This window comes from Cornus florida, unplaced genomic scaffold (assembly GCF_030987335.1).
Source record: "Cornus florida cultivar Cherokee Brave unplaced genomic scaffold, ASM3098733v1 CherokeeBrave_3.0.0_Hap2_Chr05, whole genome shotgun sequence".
Taxonomy (NCBI): Eukaryota; Viridiplantae; Streptophyta; class Magnoliopsida; order Cornales; family Cornaceae; genus Cornus; species Cornus florida.
Window position 1 is genome coordinate 8,243,289 of NW_026775575.1, and position 23,191 is coordinate 8,266,479.

Genomic DNA, 23,191 nt, shown 5'->3' on the forward strand with positions numbered 1-23,191 from the left:
TTTTTGGTCGTTTATGGTCTCAAAACACATGGTTGGTTGTTTATGATCTGAGGAGACATTGATTGTTTATGAGGAGACACTTTGATTTGTTGATCGGCACTTCATTTGAGAGAAAATCATTGCTAGTCAGATTTGCTCTCAGCACCTTGCAGACATTCTTGCAAAGGGCGTGAGCAAGATTGTGTTTGAGGATGCATTGTCCAAGTTGGGTGTCTCGGATATCCATGCACCAATATGAGTAGGAGAGTTAGCACATATATGATAGCCACAAATTATGGAATTACTTACCATACTAGCAAAGATTTGATAGCCTCAAATCATGGAGTTTGACTTTATTTACACATATGTCTATCCATAGAATATGCCGTGATTTGATTTAATTTCCTTTCTTGTAATATGAGCATGTGCTCTTTTTATCTATAAATACTAGAGTTGTGAATGAGTAATTTAATCTCATTCAAACCTTTTACATATTTCTCCTCTTTCTTCTATATTATATTTCTTTTGAGGGACTGTGACCCAAGGCTCTAATGAATTAGAGTGCGTGATGTGCTAAAACATATCTACAGGAAGAGAAGGAGAGGGGTGGGGGGAATTTTAAATAACCTTACTGATATAGATTGTATTAATTATATTTAAAATGCGACATTATGAATCATTTAAAGTAACCAACTTAGATTGTTTCTTGCAGTTATGTTCGCCTAGTTATGTCAAAGTTGCATGGCAAGCCAGAAGAAATTAAGCAGCTCCACCCCCGGTAATTTGTGCTTTAGTCAATCATTTTCTATTTCTGCTAGTTCAAATATTGGAAGAATTTGCAGGAGTAATTTGAGGGAGTGTAACATTTATGGTGTACTTCATATTATAGTTTCTTTCAGTATGGTCTCTCCCTCTATTGCTGAATATGTGGCTTTTAATTTTTCATCTCTTTTTTTCTTTTAACACTCTAATATTGTCTATATAGATGTGTATTATATATATATATATATAACTACAAATAGAGTCATATATGAATGCTTGCTGTTCTTTGGACCACTTTTCGTTTATTTCGTGTATATATCAAATACAATGGCATGTTTCTCTAGCTCAACTACTCTATTGTGCGATTGCCTTGTGGTCCAACAAATTGAGCTATCATTTTTCCCAAGCTTCCTTTCGATCTTGTTTTTACTTGAGATACCATCACTTAATATTATTACAAGAGAACCATTTAACTTGACACATGCTCATGTTAAAATATTACTAGAGCACCCAACAATTGACACGATACAAGCACTGGTAGCAATATGTACTAATTGTATCAAGATGTGGAAAGTAACATTATATGGATGCATAGTATATATTAAACTAATAAGTTAAAGGTGACAAGTTTTAATAAAATATGGATTCATCACTATTTCTTTATAAATTCTTTATCCTAGTAAGCTCACAAATGAACCTTTTTTTTCTTCATAAATGGTGTTGAATTAAAGATGGAAGAATCAAGTATAGATGCACAAAGGGCATACCCTCAGAGAAAAGGAAAAAGAGAAGTACATCCTAAAGAACAATAATGAATAGGCCCACTTCCAATACAAACTTAGACACCAGAACAACATACTAAGAGATAAGATCTTGAACTGAAGCATTCTGGACATCAAGGACTTCAAACAACACCTGCTTAGCGACTGACTGAGGAGCTCTATGGGCTGCACCATGAAGTCTAGCATTCCTCTCCTGCCATATGCCCCACAAAGCAGCAACAAAGAGACACTTGAGTATTTTTGAAGCATGGTATCTCTGTCTAAACCAGGTAAACAAATCCCAGAAGTGCATCACATCAGCAGAGTGGTCAATATCCCAACCAAGCACCTCACCAAGCCATAACAAAACTGCCTGAGCAAACTGGCAAGAAACAAAAACATGGTCTCTGGAATCACATTCTTTGAGACAGTTTGAACATCTGGGACCTAAATGGATCTTCCTTCTCTGCAAGTTTACCATTGAAGGGAATCTGTCATGCATGACAAAAATTGCATTAACAGACCATCTAGGACTAGCTTTACCCCAACACATAGAATGCCAATCAACTTCCTCGTAAGAGTTCCTACATTTCTGCCATACCTTTTTGAAGGAGAATCTTCCACCCTTCCATAGAACTCTATCATCATTAGAATGGATAGGGATAACATTTAGGAATTCTCTAAACTGCAGAAAAATATCATCTTGTAACAGCAGGAAATTCCAGGTACCATTAGCCATTGGATTATGAATACTAGAGTCCCTAGGGAATGATAATCTCCTAGCAACCCTATGACCAAATTTTTTGGGTAATTGTTTGTCCATCACACCACGGGTCCATTAATAGTTGTATTGACTGCCCTTCACCAATTGAGAAAGAGGTAGTTGCAGCATGAAATCTCAGATAATTAAGATAGATTTCCAAACAATAGAATGAGAAACCCTAGGTATAGCATTCCAATAAGAAGAGGTAGCAGCATACCTAGTCTTGAACCAGGAAACCGAAAGTCTATCTTTACTGGTTAGAAAATCCCAAGCTAAGAAACACTTTGAGGCAGTTTGAATGTCAGCCAGCTTCCTTATACCCAGACCTCCTTCAGATTTGGTCCTAGTGATCATATCCCAACTCAACAAGTGGATCTTTTTAGCATTTTCTTTGCTTCCCCATAGAAAGCCCCTGCACAGCTTCTGAATGTTGATTGATTACAGCAGCAGGAAGATTATAAACACTTCACCAATATAGAAAGATTGGGGAAACCACAGTTTTCAACAGCTCAGCGTTTCCTGCAACAGATAACAGCCTAATGCTCCAAGAGAGAATCTTCTGAGAAGCTCTGTCTATCAAGGCATTACAGTGGGATCTCTTCAGGCCATTTGTACAGAGAGGAAGTCCCAAATATTTTAAAGGTAGCTTGTCTTCTTTGCATTGTGACAGCTCCAAAATAGCATTTTTCCTTCTTACTGCTTTAGAGAAAATAAAACTGCTCTTCTGCCGACTGATCTGTAAGCCAGTGGATTCTTCAAATCTTCTAAAGACAGCTGAAAGAACTCTGGCATTAGATAATGAGGCCTTACATGTCACCAAAAGGTCATCTGCAATAAATATATGACACAAAGATGAGTTAACTTTCTTTGCAGTACGAGAGACTGATAAATTTCCATTCATTAACACCCCCGCCCCCCCCCCCCCCCCCCTCCAAAATTGTGCTTAAAACCCCTAGTAGAATTAAAAAACCCCATGAACTAACAAAATTACCCCCAAACCCGTGACTGACCCGTTAAATGGGTTGTGAAATATCAAATTTGACCTTGCTATTTAATTCTAAATTAAAATCTATAATTATTATTTAAAATTATAAAAATAATACTGGGGGCGAGAAATGAGTCATTGATCACTAGTAAGATAACAACTCATCTAACATTAAATAATATTATTATAAAGGGGCATTTTTTTAAAAGAATAATTATAACTTTTAATTTAATATTAAATAGCAAGGTCAAATTTGACATTTCACAACCCATTTAACGGGTCGGTCACGGGTTTGGGGTAACTTGATAAATTTTGTTAATTCAGGTTTTTTTTTCCTTTTTTTTTTATTTTTTATTTTTTATTTTTTATTTACATTCTACTAGGGGTTTTATGCAGGATTTTGAAAGTAAAGGGGGGGTTTTATGATTTTAACCCTAAAATTATTCACTCAAATCACCTTAATGGACCTTTGATATAGAACCATCCAATTGACGTGGGACAAATTAGGTGCCCTAAGACTCTGAGAGCAATTGATATAGCAGCTCAAACAATTTGTGTAAAAGAAAAAAGTAGGGGATGAAAATTCAGAAGATAAGATGAGACTAGAAGAAAGGATGAAGAAATAGACAAAAAAAAAAAAAAAAAAAAAATGCTAGACAAATTGAGGAATTTAGAACAACAAGAACAATGGAGGGAGGAAAACACTAGTTCTGAAGCCACAAATATAATTCAATAATCAAAGGGATTAAGGTTAAAAAAAAAAGTGCTTAAGGTTACAAAAAGCCTTTATATAGGCAAAACCATAAACAAACCCTAAGACATCCAAAAAATTAGAAAATACAGAATTAACCTTTATTGAAGATTTAAGGGAGGAATCAGTGGAGGAAAATCTTTCAGTATTGATGTTGTTTTCTATTATTGAAGATTTGGTATTAATAGAGGAATCATTGGAGAAAAATCCTTCTTGTTTCTTATTTTCTAATTCTTTTCATTCTTATAATTTCTTCTCCTATATAAAGGAGCCTCCACCATTATATTTTATATGAATTGAGAGAGTATTATAAATGTGATGTAGCCTATTGGGCTCTTTGTGCCGTGGATGTAAGCCCTAGTGGCTGAACCACATAATATTTGTGTGTTACACTCGTTCTCTTCTCTCTTCGCTTTCGTTTTATGCTTTACAACATGGTATCTAAGCTTAATTTCTCTTCCTCGGTTCGGACCCCTATTTTGGGGTATTCCCTTAGCATCTGAAATATTGCTAAGGGTTTCTCAGTGCTATTTATGACTTGTTTGGGCTACCGGTTTGTTCGGCAGTAATGCTCTTCGCCTTTGCCGTGTCTCCGGGCAGTTTTTATTGACTTGTTTGGGCTGCCGGTGTGTTCGGCAGCATTTTCTTCATCTTTACCGTGTCTCCGGCAGTTTTTATTGACTTGTTTGGGTTGCCAGTGTGTTCAGAAGCATTCTTCTCGCTTTTGTCGTGTCTCCGGCAATATTTTGTTGACTTGTTTGGGCTGTCAGTGTGTTCGGTAGCATTGTTCCTCGTCTTCTTTCCTCTCTTCATTATTCACACTTATTGTTACTCGTCATTTCAATGACAAGTTGGCCATTCATGCTCCAACTTGAGGGGGAGTATTGAAGATTTAAGGGAGAAATCAGTGGAGGAAAATATTTCAGTAATTGATGTTGTTTCCTATTATTGAAGATTTGGTATTAATAGATGAATCAGTGGAAAAAAATCCTCCTTGTTTCCTATTTTCTAGTTCTTTCAATTCTCATAATTTCTTCTCCTATATAATGGAGCCTCTGGCATTGTATTTTCTATGAATTGAGAGAATATTATAAAAGTAATGTAGCCCTTTGGGCTCTTTGTGCCGTGGATGTAGGCCCTAGTGGCTGAACCACGGAATATTTATGTGTTCTACTCGTTCTCTTTCCTCTTTGCTTCTGTTTTATGCTTTACAACATGGTATCGTAGCTTAATTTCTCTTCCTAGGATCAGACCCCTATTTTTGGGTATTCCCTTAGCATCTGAAATATTACTAAGGGTTTCTCGGTGCTATTTGTGACTTGTTTGGGCTGCCAGTTTGTTCGGCAGTAATGTTCTTCGCCTTGCCGTGTCTCCGACAGTTTTTATTGACTTGTTTGGGCTGCTGGTGTGTTCGGTAGAATTGTCTTCGTCTTTATCGTGTCTCCGGCAATTTTTATCAACTTGTTTGGGCTACCGGTGTGTTCGGAAGTATTGTGTTCGCTTTTGCCGTGTCTCCGACAATATTTTGTTGACTTATTTAGGCTATCGGTGTGTTCGGTAGCATTGTTCTTCGTCTTCTCTCTTCATCATTCACACTTATTATTACTCGCCATCTCAATGGGAAGTTGGGCTTTCATGCTCCAACTTGAGGGGGAGTATTGAAGATTTAATGGAGGAATCAGTAGAGGAAAATATTTCAGTAATGGATGTTGTTTCCTTTTATTGAAGATTTGGTATTAATAGAGGAATCAGTGGAGAAAAATCTTCCGTGTTTCCTATTTTCTAATTCTTTCCATTCTCATAATTTCTTCTCCTATGTAAAGGAGTCTCCACCATTGTATTTTATATGAATTAAGAGAGTATTCTAAAAGTGATGTAGCCCTTTAGGCTCTTTGTGCGTGGATGCAGGCCCTATTAGCTGAACCACACAATATCTGCGTGTTCTACTTGTTCGCTTTTCTCTTCGCTTCCGTTTTATGATTTACAACAACCTTAATACTTAAACATGAATAACAAATTAAAAAAAATACGCAACCCTAATTTTCTAAATTCGCTAATTCTGCTTCTCTCTCTCTCTTCTCCTATAGTAGGTGTGAATCATATGTGCTTCAGCATGGTTGAAGATTGGAAAGAGTGTTTAGTGGGGAAGTGAGATGCTTGGTGGGCTGCCCCCCTTTGCTTATGGTCCCAGTCTATGGGGGGAGAGGAATAGGAGATCCTTTGATGGGAAAGAGACCCGTATTTGGGCCTTGAAATTTTATATACTTAATTGCTAATTTTTTTGGATTCATGGTTGGTATAGTAAATTTTTGGAGGATCATTTTTAAATTTTTTTTATTTTTATTTTTATTTTTTTATGGATAACTTGAGCTAATAGTGAATCTCTTGGGCTTTGTGCGTTGTATGTAGAATGCGCTCCCCTTTTGAGCGCTTTTCTATAAAATCTTTACTTATAAAGAGGAAAAAAAAAAATGTTTGCAGTTTGTGTTTTGATGGATTTCAACACTTGTTTCTTCATGGATTTCACCCATACTTTTAGAGAGGGGTAAGGATAGATAAGATTAGGGATTTGATAGAATTAGGGTCAAATTTTTATTTCTGTATATTATTTTAATGTTTATTTTTAGGGGTATTCTTATTTTAGGGGTTGCCTATGTTTTGGTCTTATATAACCAAATAATTCAAACTTCCCTCTCTTTGTCTGGTCTATCATTTCAATCTGCATCTCATCCCTTCTATTTTTTCATCCCATTTCCCTTTTTTTTTTATACGTATTTTTTTCATCCCATTTCTCTAGCGTCATTTCATCTTCTTATTTCTCGTCCCATGCTTTCTTATTCTGCAACAAATTATTTGAGGTTCTATATCAATTGGTATTAGAGCACCATCCTCTCCTGCTTTAGTCTTCCTTTTAAAAGCCTAATGCAAAATTCAATATTACAAATAATTATTTGTAAAATACAAATAGATTTAAATTGGTTATTAGACATACTTCAATGTCGTGGCTTGGAAATATACCATTGCAAATCAATAGATTTATAACCCATATCTCTCAAGACAAAGTTGTACCGGTGTAAGTCAAAAAGTGTACCTGTGCATAACTCTTTGAATTTTTAGATAGTGCTTTGTTCCGGTGCAAGTGTAAAGATATACTTGTTCTCAACTCTCTGGATCTTTAGTTTTTACTATGTACTAGTACATGAAAAACATGTGTACCCCTTCGACCTGCACTATTTTAGAACTGACATTCTTAACCCTATACACACAAGGTTCCTCAGACCCCGATTTCAATATGATAGCTCAAGACAATGTCTATTGGTATCTAAACCCTTTATGTAGTGTTTTGGGGGGGTGGGGTGGGGTAATTGGAACATGTATATCCTTTACATGAATTGTTTTGGAACATGCATTTGAATTGATTTGGAACATGCATTTGAATTGTTAAGGCTCGAGCGATAGCTAGGAGTAGGCCATTCTTCCATTCAGCAACTCCATTTTGTTGAGGGGTATCAACATAAGATGTGTGATGGATAATGCCCCTTGACTCAAGAAACTTTTGAAAAACATTAAGTTTATATTCAAGGGCATTGTCAGTTTTAATAACAAGTAATTTTGCATCAAGCTGATTTTGAATTTCAGAGATCTATCTTTAAGAATATAAACCCAAGTTAAACGTGAATAATCATCAATAAAGGACACAAAATAATGAGCTCCAAATAAACCAGTAGTACGAGTTGGTCCCCAAACATCCGAATGTACTAACTGAAAAGGTTTTAAACTTTTATGAAAACGAGACTTAAAAGTAGCCCGACGATGTTTACTAAGTTCGCAAGTAGTACAATTAAATTTCGAAAAATCAACTAAAGAAGGGACCAAGGCTCGAAGACTATTTGAAGAGGGATGTCCAAGGCGGCAATGCCGTTGGTAAGCTGAAGAAGAGGTGGAATGTAGAGTTGTCGGAACAGTAGCTGGCTAGAAGTAGACTCGTAGTAAAGACCATCCTTCTCAGACCTCCCACCAATCGTCTTCTTCATCTTGAGATCCTTAAAGACACACGGAAAGGAGAAAAGAACGAAGATCTAGCCGAGATGAACCCGAGAGAAATTATCGAGGAGAGAGCCGAGGAGGGATCCGAGAGAGATTGCTCAAGTTGGTATACGGAGATTTTAACTCAAGTGTCCAACTTGAAACTAAGTACGAAGTTGTTGAGAGTTCGAAATGAGTTGCAAAGATCCGAGACGAGTTGATCCGAAGATCCGAGACGAGTTGATCCATAGATCGGAGTCTGAATACGATTGAAAAAAAAAATTTTAAGAGGGATCGATTTCCGCTCTAATATCATGTTGAAAGAGAGAGAGAGAGAGAATATATGAAAACTTATATGTTATTGAGTAAGTAATACGATAATACAATGGTGTTTATATAGGAGAAGCTACGGGAGTAGGTGAGTGGAGAACAAGAAAACCTTATACATTGTAATTCTATATATGGTAATGAGGGGGAGGTGACAACTCATCCAATACTAATTGTACACATGTGACAACTCATACAATACTGTACAACAAAGATCATCATCTTCAAACTTAGGTTCAGCATCCTCAACCACTTCTTTGGCCTTAAGTGCTGCTTCTACTCTGTGTTGTGTAGGTGGACCAATTCTTATCTCATATGCTGTGAGTGAAGCTTGAAGATCATCAATTTTCATTTGAGAGAGGTCTTTGCCTTCGAGAATAGTGACCTTAGCATTGAACCTTGAAGTTAAGGTCCTTAAGATCTTCTTGCACACTTCAGTGTCTTTTACCTCTTCACTAAGAGCTTTCATGTTGTTCACAATTTCATTGATCCTAAATAAGTACTTTGAAACAGCTTCCCTTTCTTCCATTTTGCAGCCTTCATATTGAACCTTGAGAAGTTGTATCTTGTTCTCCTTGATAACATTATTCCCTTCATGAGCAGCCTTGAGAGAATCCCACATTTCTTTAGTTGTCCTGCAATTCTTGATCCTTGTGAACTCTTGTTGCTTGAGAGCACATAAGAGATCATGCCTTGCTCTTCCATCATTTGCTAGAGCAGTTTTATCATCTGCTTTGGGGTTGTTTGGATTGAGAATCACAAAACCATAGTTAGTTGCATGCCATACATCATAAGACTGATACATGAGAAAAGCTTCCATCCTTGTTTTCCATTAATCATAATTGGACCCATCAAAACCAAGTGCTTTGTTTGTAACCTTACCTTCTTCCATTGCACAAGAACTTCTGCAGGTTGGTTAAAACCTCAAAAAGGTAAACCAAAGCTCTGATACCAATTGATGAACCAAGGGGAGGGGGGAGGGGGGAGGGGATGAATTGGTTCTTGTATAAACTTTTGTTCTTTGTTTGATCAATACAATGTGGATGAAGATGATGACAGATTCAACAAGCTTACACACACTTATAAGTACTCAGTGTAATTACAAGAAAAACCTTCTCAATAGGGAAAAACCTTGGTTCTTGGCTTTAGCCAATAAAATCTCCACTAGTTGTATGCAAGTAGTTACACACTCAGCTGTCTCACTCGCTGCATACACCCTTGTACAAGATGAAACACTAGCTTTCAGAACCTCTACACACTCACTAGCACCACTAAGTGCACTCTGCAACCCTGCTTGGACCTTGCAAGCTCTCACAACTCACCAAATACATATAAATAGATGTAGTACAACAATACTTGAGCTATTACACAAGATAAGTGTGAATAATCAGCTCAAAGTGTCAATTAAAACACCGTTCTTCATTATGTTGAAACTAGGGTTTGAGGGGTAACATAGGAATTTCATGTCCCACAAACTTAGAGATGAAATCCACAACCTTGTATCTTCACTACAGACATGCTCAGATGATAATCAGGATGAATACAACATGAATACACAATTATAACTTATATATTGGCTCAGTTCTGCAGAACCTTCAAGAACTAGGGTTTCACAAAGGTCAAATTCTGTATTGACCTTATTTCTGTGCAAACCTCAAGTTCAACGACCTTGATTCAACTATAGAAACTTGCTCAGATGATAATAATGCAACTCATAGCAAGATATAGTGATAATAAGTTTAGATCAACAAGCTAAACTAGTAAAACAAGCTTATACACAGGTCTGAGACATCAAAATCAAATGCAGCTAAAAGATGGTCACAAACATACTTTCTGCAGATGTAAAATAGTAAGTTACACTTGCCTCAACCTTGTCTCAACACCACAGCAAGCTCAAACCAAACTTAGACCTCCAAACTAGCTTCTGCACCAGAAACAAGCCTTCATTTGATCATCTACTCTTGTGAATTCTCTGAGTGTATTTCTGAGCTTAAATCAAACTTTGATCTTTACAAATAATCTCAGAAATGTGTGTTCATATTCAACTCTCTTTTCTTTCTGAATTCAGCTTGCCTTAGGGTTTTCTTTAAGGCTTAAACAAAACCCTAGAATAATGTTATAACAACATATAGATAGTACACCTTGAATACAAATCCTATCTCAAGGAGGAAATGTGTGTGCCACCATTATCCAATCATTGGCCACGAAATGATATGTAATTCCCTCTGTGAATGTACCATAATACCCTTGCCACCTTTACAGAAAATATCTTCTAACATGAATGCTCATTGACAGCCTTGTGTATGTAAAAGTATATGAATGTATGTAAAAGCATTCAAGGTGTACTATATATATGCTGTTATATGAAAGTATATGTATGTAAAAGTATATGAATGTAGAATAAGCTTAATCACTAAGCAAAGAATGACAGCATGCATATTCTCACACTAGGACCACAGGACACGTGTCACAAGAATTCTCAGCAATTTACTTTGACCAAAATGCCCTTGTAGTGACACTTGTCAATATACACTGCCTTCTGCACCTGAGACTGTTATCACTCGATCAACTTGAGAATATAAGCAACCCAGTACAATGTACCATCATATACAAGTGTATTATGATATAATACATGTGTGAAAAGACCTAATTGCCCCTGAAATGTTCTATAGCCAAATATCAACTTTTGTGCTAGGGCTTGTAACCATAAATGGCCTGCAGAGTGAGTCTTCAAGCCAATGTACCTTTCTTAGATCATTTGAATAGTCTTCTTAACACTGTGGAATGACCAAGCTACCCCTAAGGATCAATAATATGCACTATTCATGCCAGAATCACTTAGAACTCAATGTAGAGAACCTGTGACAGACTTTTTGACCTTTGAAAGGGCAAACCCTAATTCAAAGGTGGGACCAACAACCCGTCCTTTATTAAATTATAAAATTGAATGATTTATAAATTTAATTTAAGTATTAATCTGCACAACATTTACAATTTGGTACGTCACATCTTGATATAAAACCATTTTAGCTCCGACATATGAAATGTGCACAGTTACGATATCAAATTAGGTTGGGATACTTTATTGGTGATTCCTGTGCTCCCTACATTTTAATTTCTCCTTTGTTAGACCTTGTGTAATTCCTTTCAGTCTCTTTTACACTCAACTAATTGGCGTACATGTATTTCTAATACTGTACAATTATTTGTTTTCCTAATGAAATATCAATGTTTTTATCTCTTAGTGTTAGCTTAAATCAATTGCAGGTTTGATGAGCTTAAAGGTTTTCATGGAATTGAGGATGAAAAGGCATCAACCAGAGCAGCAGGCCCTCAGAAAATGGCTGCAGGACTAATTTGTATAAATATTAATTTATGTGATTAGTTTTTTAAGGTTTAATGAGATCAATGTCCCTGTAGTTGACATGCGCTTTTTGCAGCTGTCACTTTGAAATGCATGGGAGCATCCATTGGTGAAAAACTCCCATTAACAAAAAAACTGCCAGCAACAACCACGGTGATATGTCTTTACCTGTTCTAGGAAAGCCCAAATCTGCTTGAATGTGTTTTAGAAGTTGCATTATGAGTAAAATTTCTTTTGTTATAGGTTGGCAAGCTGAAGATTCTTTGTGAGAGCTTTTTCAAGCTAAAATTCATTAAGCCGAAATTGTTTCTTCAGGAAGAGGTTTGTATTTAAATCTGATTATGCTAGAGTAACCTGAAATTCTGGTGTTTAATAGTTTTAGATAGTGTGATTTTGTGTTCTATTTTCATCCTTCGATAGTGATCATCATTGCTTTGTGGGATTTTAAACTGTATTGTTGGACCAATTGTGTTGTTTCTCATTGAGTAGTTCAGACATTTAGAAATATGCAGACGATGACAATTAGAACATTTGGACCTATTCTCTGAGAATGTTTACTCAACCATTACTGCATAATGCTGCTGAACTAAGAAAGTTCAGGTTATGCACTACCCAGATTATTCTCTCTGCTGATGAATAATTTTTCTTTGGATTCTCAGGTTTCCCCGTTACCGACATTGCTTGATGATGATATGGCATCATTGGTTGACCTCAGAATTGGCAATGATTCAACCATCCTGGTAGATGAAGAATAAATGTAATCCAGAATCTTGCTGTCATATACCTTGCTAGAACATTAAATGTCCGAATTGTTGTTTATTCATAATCCTCCAAGTACTATTTTCTCATTTAGCTTTTGTTTTGCAGTTGCTGTGGTCATTCTGCTACTCTGTACTTGAGGAAGCTGAGTGGCAATCCCAGGGGCTGGCTTCAAAGTTTCTCGAATATGATAGCAAATGAACATTTGAGGAGTCGGGACTCGCCAACTCGAAGATTTATATTGGAATGAAGACGATGTTTTGGTACCTTTTTTGAGTGTGTTGCGATCACTGGAATCTTCCGTTGAAGAATTTTGGAGCAACTGCTAGAACATTGTTTCTTTGTTTGCAGCTTTAAAACAGGGTCTCTTGAACATTTTTATTAGTGGGTTTTGTTTTTTGGGCACTGACTTGAGCCCAAACTCCCCTAGACTACATGGATCCGTTAAAACCCATCAAAATGGATCGAACAAAATCCAACTTTGTGGAAAAAAAACTCCCAAGTTTCCCGGGAAACAAACACGTGCGCATAATTTTTGTGTCATAATTTCAATTAGATTTTTGGCCGGATTAATATACACTCTAGCAAGAAGCTAGTTCAACATTTTTTACCCCCTCTTTTTTGGGGGACAGTGAGATAATAAAACTCATACCCTACCGTTAAATTGGTACCATGTCATATTGAACTGATCACATTGATCTATATATTTTTTATACCTTTGACAAGTGATTGATCTACGTTGATACAATAAAAAGTTGAATGTTATTATAAATAAAACTATTAAAGAGACTTTCGCATTAACATCAATCTCTAAAGAGTTACAAGTACAAATTAAAATTGGTCTCAATGTTAAGTAAAAATTAAAATTGGTTTCAATCAATTTTCATATTGTTATTATTAGGCAAAAGAGCAAAAAAAAAATTCAGAATTAGAATTATTGTTTAGTTGCAAGATGGCCCCCTGAATGGTATTCTAGGTATTTGAGATTTAGGATATTTTATATATTTTTATATAAATTAATAAGTGTGGGTATTTAGATGATTTTGACAGTGATCAGGAGGGACTCATTTGCGAACTTTTGAATAGTTCAGGATTTAATTTATAACTCAAGATAGTTCAGTGATTTATTTTTTTCTTTCTTGATAGTTCTGAGGGTTTTTTATGCACTTTTGCCCACAAAAAAAACATAAAAAATGGTCAAATTTAAGTTCTTATTCTTATGGAGTGGGAGGATTAAGTATGGTACGTCAGTGGGAGGAGTGCATAAAGTATTGCATTGTGAGACAATCTCTCGCTACTAGACACCTTTTTGTCTTTAGAAACTCAAAAGCGGGCTAACACTTAATCGAATTTGATGTAGGATAAGTCTTCCCCACCCAAACTTGCAATGTCCACATCCAGACTGGGCACTTAGCGTGACACCAAATCTCTGATACTAACAGTAACGGGTATGTGCTTTGCAATCTAACCCAAACTTAAGCTATTAAGTGCTAAATTGCTAATACCTAGCGCATTTATACTTATTTCATTTTCCAGCCGAATCCGATGTGAGATAAGTCTCCCTCGTAACACTTAGCTTCCAAGGTTTTATTAGATGGGGAAAGAAAATTCTTTAGAGTCATGCAAGCATCCATGGATGTACGAATGGAACAGTGCATCTTGTTACGTTTCGCAATTTTTTATTTTTTCGATATTTTTTGATTTTTTGGACGATTTTATTTTTTTGCACCTCGTTTTGCATCACGCATTGGTTAGCGTGCACAAGGGGTTCAGAGAGTGGTTTGGAACATTTTTTTTGAATTTAGAACTCTTAGAAATGTATTCTGGGTCGATTTAGCATTTTACGGATTTTCGAGCCAGGAGGTCCCGCGTGGGTCTCACGCTCGGATTTTTTGTGCTAGGGGTTATTTCCGAGTTCATTTGCATTTCTTAAATTTTTATATGATGTATAATGATATGGTTATGTGCTTAATTGTACTATTATAGCATGTTTAGTGTATACATACGTAAGGAAAGGTGTTATAAACATTTGGTGGGTCAAAGTGGGACCGACCATTGACCAAGGCTTATACTAAAGGACTAAAGGAGTCCATTTTCTACAAATTTTCTTCCTCCATAGCCGAGCTTCTCTCTTACTCTTTAGATTTTGCTTTCTTTCTCTAAATCTCACTTTCAAGGCTTGATTTCTTCATCTTCCTTCATGATTTGGACTTTGCAATTGAAGGCAAAGTTAATGATAAGTGTTCAAATGTGACGCATTTTAACACCTAAGTTAGGGTATTTTAGTCCATTCATCTATCTTACTTTCATGTCTTAGTACTTATTTATGTTTTTGCCTATTTCAAGTCAATAAAGTTCAAACAGGCTAATAATAGTCATTTAGCTCAATTTTGGAGGTAAGGAGCAAAGTTGGAAAGAAGCCAAGAAAATTGCACTAGAGGGACTTCGATCAATCGAAGGAAGTCCCAATCGATCGAAGTCAGGCTACAATTGATCGAGATGAGGCGGTGCCATCTCAGCAAAGTGAATAGGACCACGAAGATATTATTAAGACACGTTAGCTTCGATCGATCGAAGCTAAGTGTTTGATCGATCGAAAATCTTCGATCGATCGAGAGCACTGCTGGCAGTGTGCTGTCTAATTCCCGAGGTCGCCGGACTCTACCTAACTTGTGTAGCTGCGAATTTCCTCCAATCATAGGTTGTATTCCTGACTTAGTGCCTACTCAAATAGGCTTATAATGAATGAATTGAACATTATTGTAAGGAATATCATAGAGTTCTATCTTACTATATTGTAGAAATAATTTCTTTCTTTAGACTAGGGTTTTGGGAAGAAAGCAAGGATGAAGATGATGATGCCAACCTTCAAGCTAGCCCTTGAGAGTTCCATAACCACTACAATGAGTGGCTAAATCCTTCTCTTGGGGCTAGAGATAGCCCCTAAGCTTGCTTCCTAAACCTAGCTCTTATGTATTTTTGGAAATTTTAGTTGTAATAGATGTTTTGACCATGAACAAATATAGATCTTGTGATTTTTACTTGATTTGTATGGATTAATGCTTTCAATTGATCATTTAGTTCTACTCATCTGTCTATATATGCTAGAATGAATGTTTGTGTATTTTTCTCTATATTTAATGAAATTGATGCATGTCTATGTGTGTTGATATTGTTAATCTAGTGATGGTCAAGGCATGGTGCTTAATTGAATACTTTTGTGGTTTATTTGATGGTTCATACTTATTTCTTGATGAATTGTACCACATCCTTAGTCTAATTAGTTTTATTTTCATGTTACTAGCTTAGTTGTAGTGTAATTGTTTTAATTTCTTAGATAGGTGGACAATCCATTCTTGTTATTTGATGTTCCATACTTATGAGTGCAAGGAGTACATTTGTCTAGATTATTGTGTGTGCACTAATTATGTTTTAATTGAATGATTATTGGTCTCATTTAATAGGTTGTGCTATTCACTAGATTGATGATACGTACAAATGTGTACCACTTAAAAATACCACTTATAATAATAGCACATTCATCATTGTAGATTAATGCTATATTAGGGGGTTGTCGAACCATAAGGATTGCTAGTTTATGGCAAACAGAATTGTAAAATTACTTTCTAGTTGATAAAAGAGATGATAGTTCGATTAGTTTGTCATTTAACCTATGAATTTAAATTGCATAAAACAGTAAATAATTTGAATAGAATGGATTGAACTTATAAAGAAAAGGTTAGGGAATTGACTTCACCTCAACCTCATAAATATGTTAACTTGCACTCAACTTGGGAATAAACAATTATATATATAAAATGATGTGTAGAAGTATAAAACTACCACAACATCTTCAAGAAGATCATACATTTCAGGACTAAGCATAGCCTATCTTTGGTTGGCATAGTTCATCCACCTAAACTAGGTTGTGGTATGAACCATCTTCCCAAGGGATGGCCTATCAAGGTTCTTTAATGGTATGTTGCAGCATATGAAATTAATTAAATATCATAAATTATCTTCAGTTGGTATGGACCATCTACCTAACTACATTAATCTAAAGGTATAGTATGGTTCATCTTCCTTAAGTATAATCTATAAAAATACTTAATTACATGCCAATATAACCATTTTATAAATTCTTTCCCATTGTTACTATAGGAAATCAAGTGTATAATTGTGTCAATGTGATTTCTAAGACAAGATAAACAAATCAACATAATTATATATTCAAATGATAATCACATACATTAATTCAATGTAAAATACATCAATTCAATGTAAATACTTCTAATTTATGGAACTGAATATATACAAGAAGAATCCCCAAATTGAAATACAAATTAATACATGTTTACTTGGTTTAGGTTACATCAACTCTCTAGAAAGGAAGTTAGCCTCTCATGGATATGGCAGCAACCTCAAGGATTGAAGAAGAGAAGGAATTCCCTTTTTCCCCCATTGTTGCAAAACTCAGTATAAGAACCCTAAGGAAAATCCTCTCCCCCACAATATATTTTTCAAAACCAAAACTAACTGATTTGATTCAAGCCTCTGCCCCTCTTAATCCTCAGATGAGTTTAAAAAACAAACAACTTGTTGAAATTCAAATTTCCACTTAAGATGGAACATAATCTGACTAATTCAAAATGGAGGCCCGTAACCTTACGTCCGGACGTGAAGTATGGCATTCGGACGTGAGGCCCTGCTAGTTGGCGTCCGGACGCCAGTTCCTACGTCCAGACACCAAGCTCACTACTTGGCTTATTCTTTTCTTCTACAGTGCTGGTTATATCCATCGCCTGTTTGGGCCATTTTTTCTTGAAAACCACTTGATATTTTGGCCCGATATGCCTTATGCTCCAAAAACCCTTAAAACCTTATTTTTATTCCTTTTTTGCAATTAGACCTGCAAAAACATAAAAATATAAAAATGGAGTTAATCTATATACACAGATCAAATGATGGGCTTAACTAATGCAATTAAGGGCGCTTAAATATGCAATATTTGATGCTTATCAATTCACTGGATAATCTATGCTTATTTGCCATCCATTATGCTTTGTTTTCAATTGGTGTCACACACACACATATTACAACTTGAATTTCCCCATTAATATACAATTGCTAGTGTTTGGTGAAGTGAAGCTTAGTGATGAACTCTAAGCCTCAAGACCTTCCTCTCATATATCTTTCCCTAATTTCTAGATTGTCATTTAATTGCATTGTTTTAATTAAACCAATAGTTTAATCAAATCAAAACCATCTTTTAATCATTCGACCTACTACTCCATCATTGATTCCCAAAATACTGTTCTTTTCCCTTGGGATGATCCCTACTCACTCTTGCTATATTTTAGTTAGTAGTGATAGTGACATTCTATAAATTTAAACTTGGCCACACTACACACTTTTGTGCAACTAGGTATTAACCATACCAAGTTTTGGCGCCGTTGCCGGGGATTTGGCAACGCCGTATTTTGGGAACAATTAGGAATTAGTACTCTTTTGATCGTGTTTTTATTTCATTGTACTTTGTTTAGTTATTGTGTTTGTTCTTGATTGGATAGGTGCATTGAGCCAAGAGAAGTGAAGCAAAAGAATTTTAAAGCAAAGAAGCAAGCAAGCTAAGCTAAGCAAAAGCATAAAAAGCTAAAAATAAAAAATTACAAAGCAAAACAAAAGAAAAATTAAAAAATAATTTGAAGTTGCTTAAGGACCCTTTGTGAACTTTTCTAACTCTCTCTCTAGTTAAATCGTTGGCCCACGTGGTGACAAGTTTTATTTTCTTAGATAAATCATGAGCTCGCGCGGAGACAAGTTATTTTTCTTGCATATTGTTAAAAGCATGGGAGTATGGGATCAATGTATGTAGAGGTTTGTTGATTGACTTGTTGCGGAGGAGAAGTGCTTGCTACTTGCTTGTTGTTGAGTTGTTGTTTTGATTGTGCATGCATGGTCATAGGTCATTAAATCCTACTCTTATCCCATTAAATTTTGAATCTTGAATCCATTGTTCGTAATCCTAAAAGAAGGGGTAATTCTAGTGACTCCATTTCAACAATGGAGGAACATAATGAGGACCGTGTGGAGGACCTTGGTCGCATCGACCAACAAGGCATCCTTCACCCTAATGTGCATCATGATAACATTCAAGTACCATTAGGCATACCAAGACCTTTCATTCCACAACAATAAGGCCAAGTTCCATTGGGAATACCTCGACCAATTTTTGTTCCACCACCACCTCCCATTATTCAAGTAAATCATAGTGCTCGTGTCGAGCCACCAATTATAAATCCTCCTCTTGCTTTAAGAGACCTTATGTGCCAAATGAGTATAATGCACCAACATGCATTCAATTACCTTCATTTAGAGCACATCATTATGAGATTAAACCACAAACAATTCAAATGCTTCCCAATTACCATGGGCTACCAAGTGAAGAACCTTATATGCATTTGGATGAGTTTCTTGAAGTGTGTTCCATCGTGAAATACACGGACATGCTGGAAGAAATTTTGAGGCTTAAACTCTTCCCTTTCACCCTTAAAGATAAAGCAAAATATTGGTTTAATAATTTGAGGCCTTTTCCAATAACTTCTTGGGCAGAAATGCAACAAGAGTTCTTGAAAAAGTACTATCCGGTATCAAAGACCAATTCAATGAGAACTTCAATTCGAGAATTTTCTCAAGGGGAGGGGGAATTATTTCATGAGGCCTATGAGTGATTGAACGATTTGCTTAGGAAGTGTCCACACCATGACATTCTTAAATGGCAATTGGTTCAATTTTTCTTTGAAAGTTTGTCAGACAATTATAAAGGAATGGTTGATGCTTCTATGGGTGGTTCTTATCTTGATAGGCATAAAGATGATGTATAATGTATAGCGCTTGTATGAGAGCATGAGTGAGAATTCAATGCATCGATCTTTATCATCTAAAAATGGTAGAAATTTAGGTAGAAGGAAAAATGTTGGCCTATATCAAGTTGACCATTCTATGATATAGTCGCCGAAGTGAAGTCTTTATCCCAAAGGTTTGATCAATTTTTGATCAACCAAAATTCGGGAACCAAGTGTCTTCCTCCCATGATCATACTCATCATCCTTCCAATGAATCATGCATGACTTGTTTTAGTGTTTTACATTATACTTCCAATTGTCCCCATGGACATGTGCAAAGTGAACACCATGAATAAGTTAATGCCACTTTTGTTAACCAAGGGAATAATCCCTATGGCACTCATTATAATGCCGGGTGGAGGAACCATATAAAATTCTCTTGGAAAAGCCAAGGGGAAGGCTCAAACCCTCCTAAAGTGGTTTCCAAAACAAGTATGTTCCGCCCCCAATGCAAGGCCAAGGATTCCAAGGTTATCGTTCATCTTATTAAGCTTCACATGGCAACTAATTTTCAAACTCTCATTTTCCAAATCAATCTTCATATTCTCAAAGAAATTCAAAGAGTCCCGCATTTGAAGAGAAAGTTCTAACTGCTTTGGGTACTTTGGAGGCAAATACCTAATTGCTTCATTCTCATTCCCAATTGATTGTAAAGTTAGAAACCCAAGTAGGGTAATTAGCTAGTACATTGAATGCTAGGGAAAAAGGGAAAATGCCTCTGAATCCACCACCCAAACAACAATTTATTGTGGAGACTAATTCCTCTTCGGAAGGTCATACACTTGAACATGTGAATGCGGTGACCACTTTGAGAAGTGGAAGAGTTGTTGATAATCAAGTTGGTGTTCCCAAGTGAACCGGCGCAACCAAAAGTTGACACCCGTCCCATCTCACATCCTATTCCTCCTTCATTGCATGTTGATCGGTTGGTCAATCATACATCAACCTTCGCAATAGCACGAATCATTGTAAAATAGGACTATTGGTCGGGTAAGTCGAACCATTGGGACTGCGCTAGTCTAAGGCAACCTAAATGTCTAGAATCATTCTTAGAATGATAAGGGGTAATAAGGGTTTGTTTGTTTGTCACTAAACTAAAAATGTAAAGATGCATAAACTAGTAGATTGCAAGGAATGTAAAGAGGTGAAATGCAAGTAGAGAAGACTAGGGAGATGAATCCATCTCCATCCCTATACACATGTTAGATTAGAACTAATTAAGGGGAAAAATAACATATAATGGTCAAGAATTACATAACAACACATGGTTGCCATGTAATTGATCAAGAAGTACATTAAGTCTCAAACAAGTATAATCTATCAAAAGGGTAAACATGCTTAGACTACCTAACTAAGGTGTAGCTTATACACATTTACTTAAATGAAAGACTATCAAGTTCTTGACAAAATGATGAAGCACATGGAGCTAGAGATTAAGCATACACCATCAAAGGATTTCCTAAGCAATGGTCTATCAAAGTCACCTATCAACATGCCATGAAACCATTTCATAACCTTGTTCCCATTCTCACTATGAAAACTCAAGCAATAAGATTCATACAAGACATCACCTAACAATCAAGATAATGAACTTGAAGAAATCAACCATACATATATAAACATTCATTACAACAAATGAAAGGCTCTTAGTTATGAAAAAGAGCATAGAAATATACATTGCAATCCCCCAAAATAGACTACCCTAGGATATGCTTACAAGGGAGGGACTTCATCACCTCCCTAGAGGAAGAGTCAGTTACCCATGGTAGCTCTAGATGAAGGAAGAAGCAAGGCCTCCAACTCCATTTTTGTGCTCCCCTCTTTAGGCTTGAAGAACACTTCCTTCTTTCTCTCCTCTCTCTCCTCTATCTTGTAAAATGAAGCTTAGCTAAGATATGTGTGGCTCCCCTCCTTTGTAGACATCTTATCCACCCCAAAAAGGCCACCAACCAACATCTCCAACCAACCATGAAAGAGGAAAATTACAATTGAGGAAACCAAGAAGCAAGTGGCTGAAATTGAGCATTTTCGGAGACCAATCTGCCCAAAATTCGAGTGCTCGAAGTAAGGGCTTCGAGCACTCGAAAATGGGGCAGAATGCTTCATTCTTGAGTTGCTCCGCCCGGACCTACTTTGGTAAAACAGTCATAATTTTGTGCTCTAAACTCCGAATGATGAACCGTTTGAATATTTGGAAAGCTAATTCAGAGATCTAAAAACTTTATGTTTTGTTGAAGATCCAATTCTCAAGTCTGGTAGGTCAAAATTGAAGAGCAAGGCAGAAATTCATTGCTGCCAGGCAGTTCTGAGCACCTCTGATAACAAGGCCATAACTCTCTGCTCCGAACTCCAAATGATGAACCGTTTGAAGATTTGGAAAGCTAATTCAGAGCTCTAAATATGTCCTGTTATGATAGAAGTCCAATTCTTGAGTTTACAAGGTCAAAATTGCGAGTAAAGTCCCGGATCCACTGCTGCCAGAAATTCAGCATTAGCACTTTGATATTCAAGACTTTGTCAAAACATCACTCTTGCTCCTTTTTGGCCAATGGACCTGAAAATATAAAAAAATATGCAAATGAAAGTAATCTACATAATATAAGCAAACAATGGACTTAAATAATGCAATTAAGGGCACTTGAATATACAATATTCGGCGTTTATCACACCCCCAAACTTACATTTTGCTAGTCCCTTAGCAAAACTAAAATGAAAAACTCTATGAAAAGACAACCATGGACATGCTACTACAAAAATATCATCCATGGTAAAGTGAAATATATACATAGCTCAAATACAACTTGAAACAGACAAAAACTGGAGATGGGGTCATTGGGAAGACTACCTTGCATATATGAAACATTGATACAAAAATTGGCTAAATACATTTCCACATACATGCATCAACATTAAAGTCTATATAAATAACTCAATTATCGTCTCTTGAATGGAAATCAACTCTAGCTTCAGTGAAAGTGAATTTGATTCTCAACATACAGCTTTTACTTTCTTTTCCAATTCCAAAGCACAAGTTTTCAAATCATTGAATTCCCCTTTAAATGAGGTCCCTAAGGCATGATTTTATTTACAAGACAACTTTTGTTGCTTGTTGACAATTTATTGTAACTCATAAGCGAAACATAGAATGGTTGTGCAATGCTGAAGTCCCTTAAGCTTTCTAACCAACCTATGTAGCAAGCGTTAGGCCAACAACTCCCAAACCAGACGGCTTTAGGGTGCTAAGTGTAGAGACACTCCTAAGGCTTAATAGCTCGAGTTGGAAAGGCTACGAATGTCAACTGGTCATTATTTTCTTTCTTTCTCATTTTTTTTATTTTTTATTTAGACAACTTAAATCATGCCAAAGATATTCATCTATCAGGTTCATCAAATCAGATTAACTAGGCCAAGGTCAAGGTCGATTAAGTTGCATGCCTCACAGTTAAGTTTCCAATGTGCATCTGTGCATTGTGAAGCTTAAAAGAGTATCAAATCCAGCGAGAATTTAATTGAGACATTTATACAGACTAATTTGAATCTACATGATCATTTCAACTCAAATTTTTTTTTTATTTTCAAAAATGTCAATAACTTCTATACACAAGGTATTAAACATATACTTCATCCCCGACAAGTTCAAATCATACTATCATTGCTTAGCAAAAATGTGAAACCAAAAATGTCCTATTGCACCCCCAAACTTGAATGTCACATTGTCCTCAATGTGTGAAGACAAGTGAAACAAAATAAGAGCAAAGAAGGTAAAAGAACAATATTACCAAGTGGAGTGACGAATGCAAAGATATCCA

General features: G+C 36.1%; 1 protein-coding gene across 1 annotated transcript in view; it reads left to right on the plus strand.

Moving 5' to 3' along the window:
- Positions 1–13,202, plus strand: part of LOC132306102 (tubulin-folding cofactor E) — a 63,106-nt gene extending 49,904 nt beyond the window's left edge. Inside the window, exons 11-16 of the mRNA XM_059803334.1 lie at positions 692–757; positions 11,622–11,713; positions 11,795–11,871; positions 11,962–12,039; positions 12,378–12,475; positions 12,586–13,202. Of these exons, the coding sequence (XP_059659317.1) occupies positions 692–757; positions 11,622–11,713; positions 11,795–11,871; positions 11,962–12,039; positions 12,378–12,473 (409 nt within the window). The 3' untranslated portion in view covers positions 12,474–12,475; positions 12,586–13,202. The remainder of the gene's footprint in view (positions 1–691; positions 758–11,621; positions 11,714–11,794; positions 11,872–11,961; positions 12,040–12,377; positions 12,476–12,585) is intronic.
- The last annotated feature ends 9,989 nt before the right edge of the window (positions 13,203–23,191 follow it).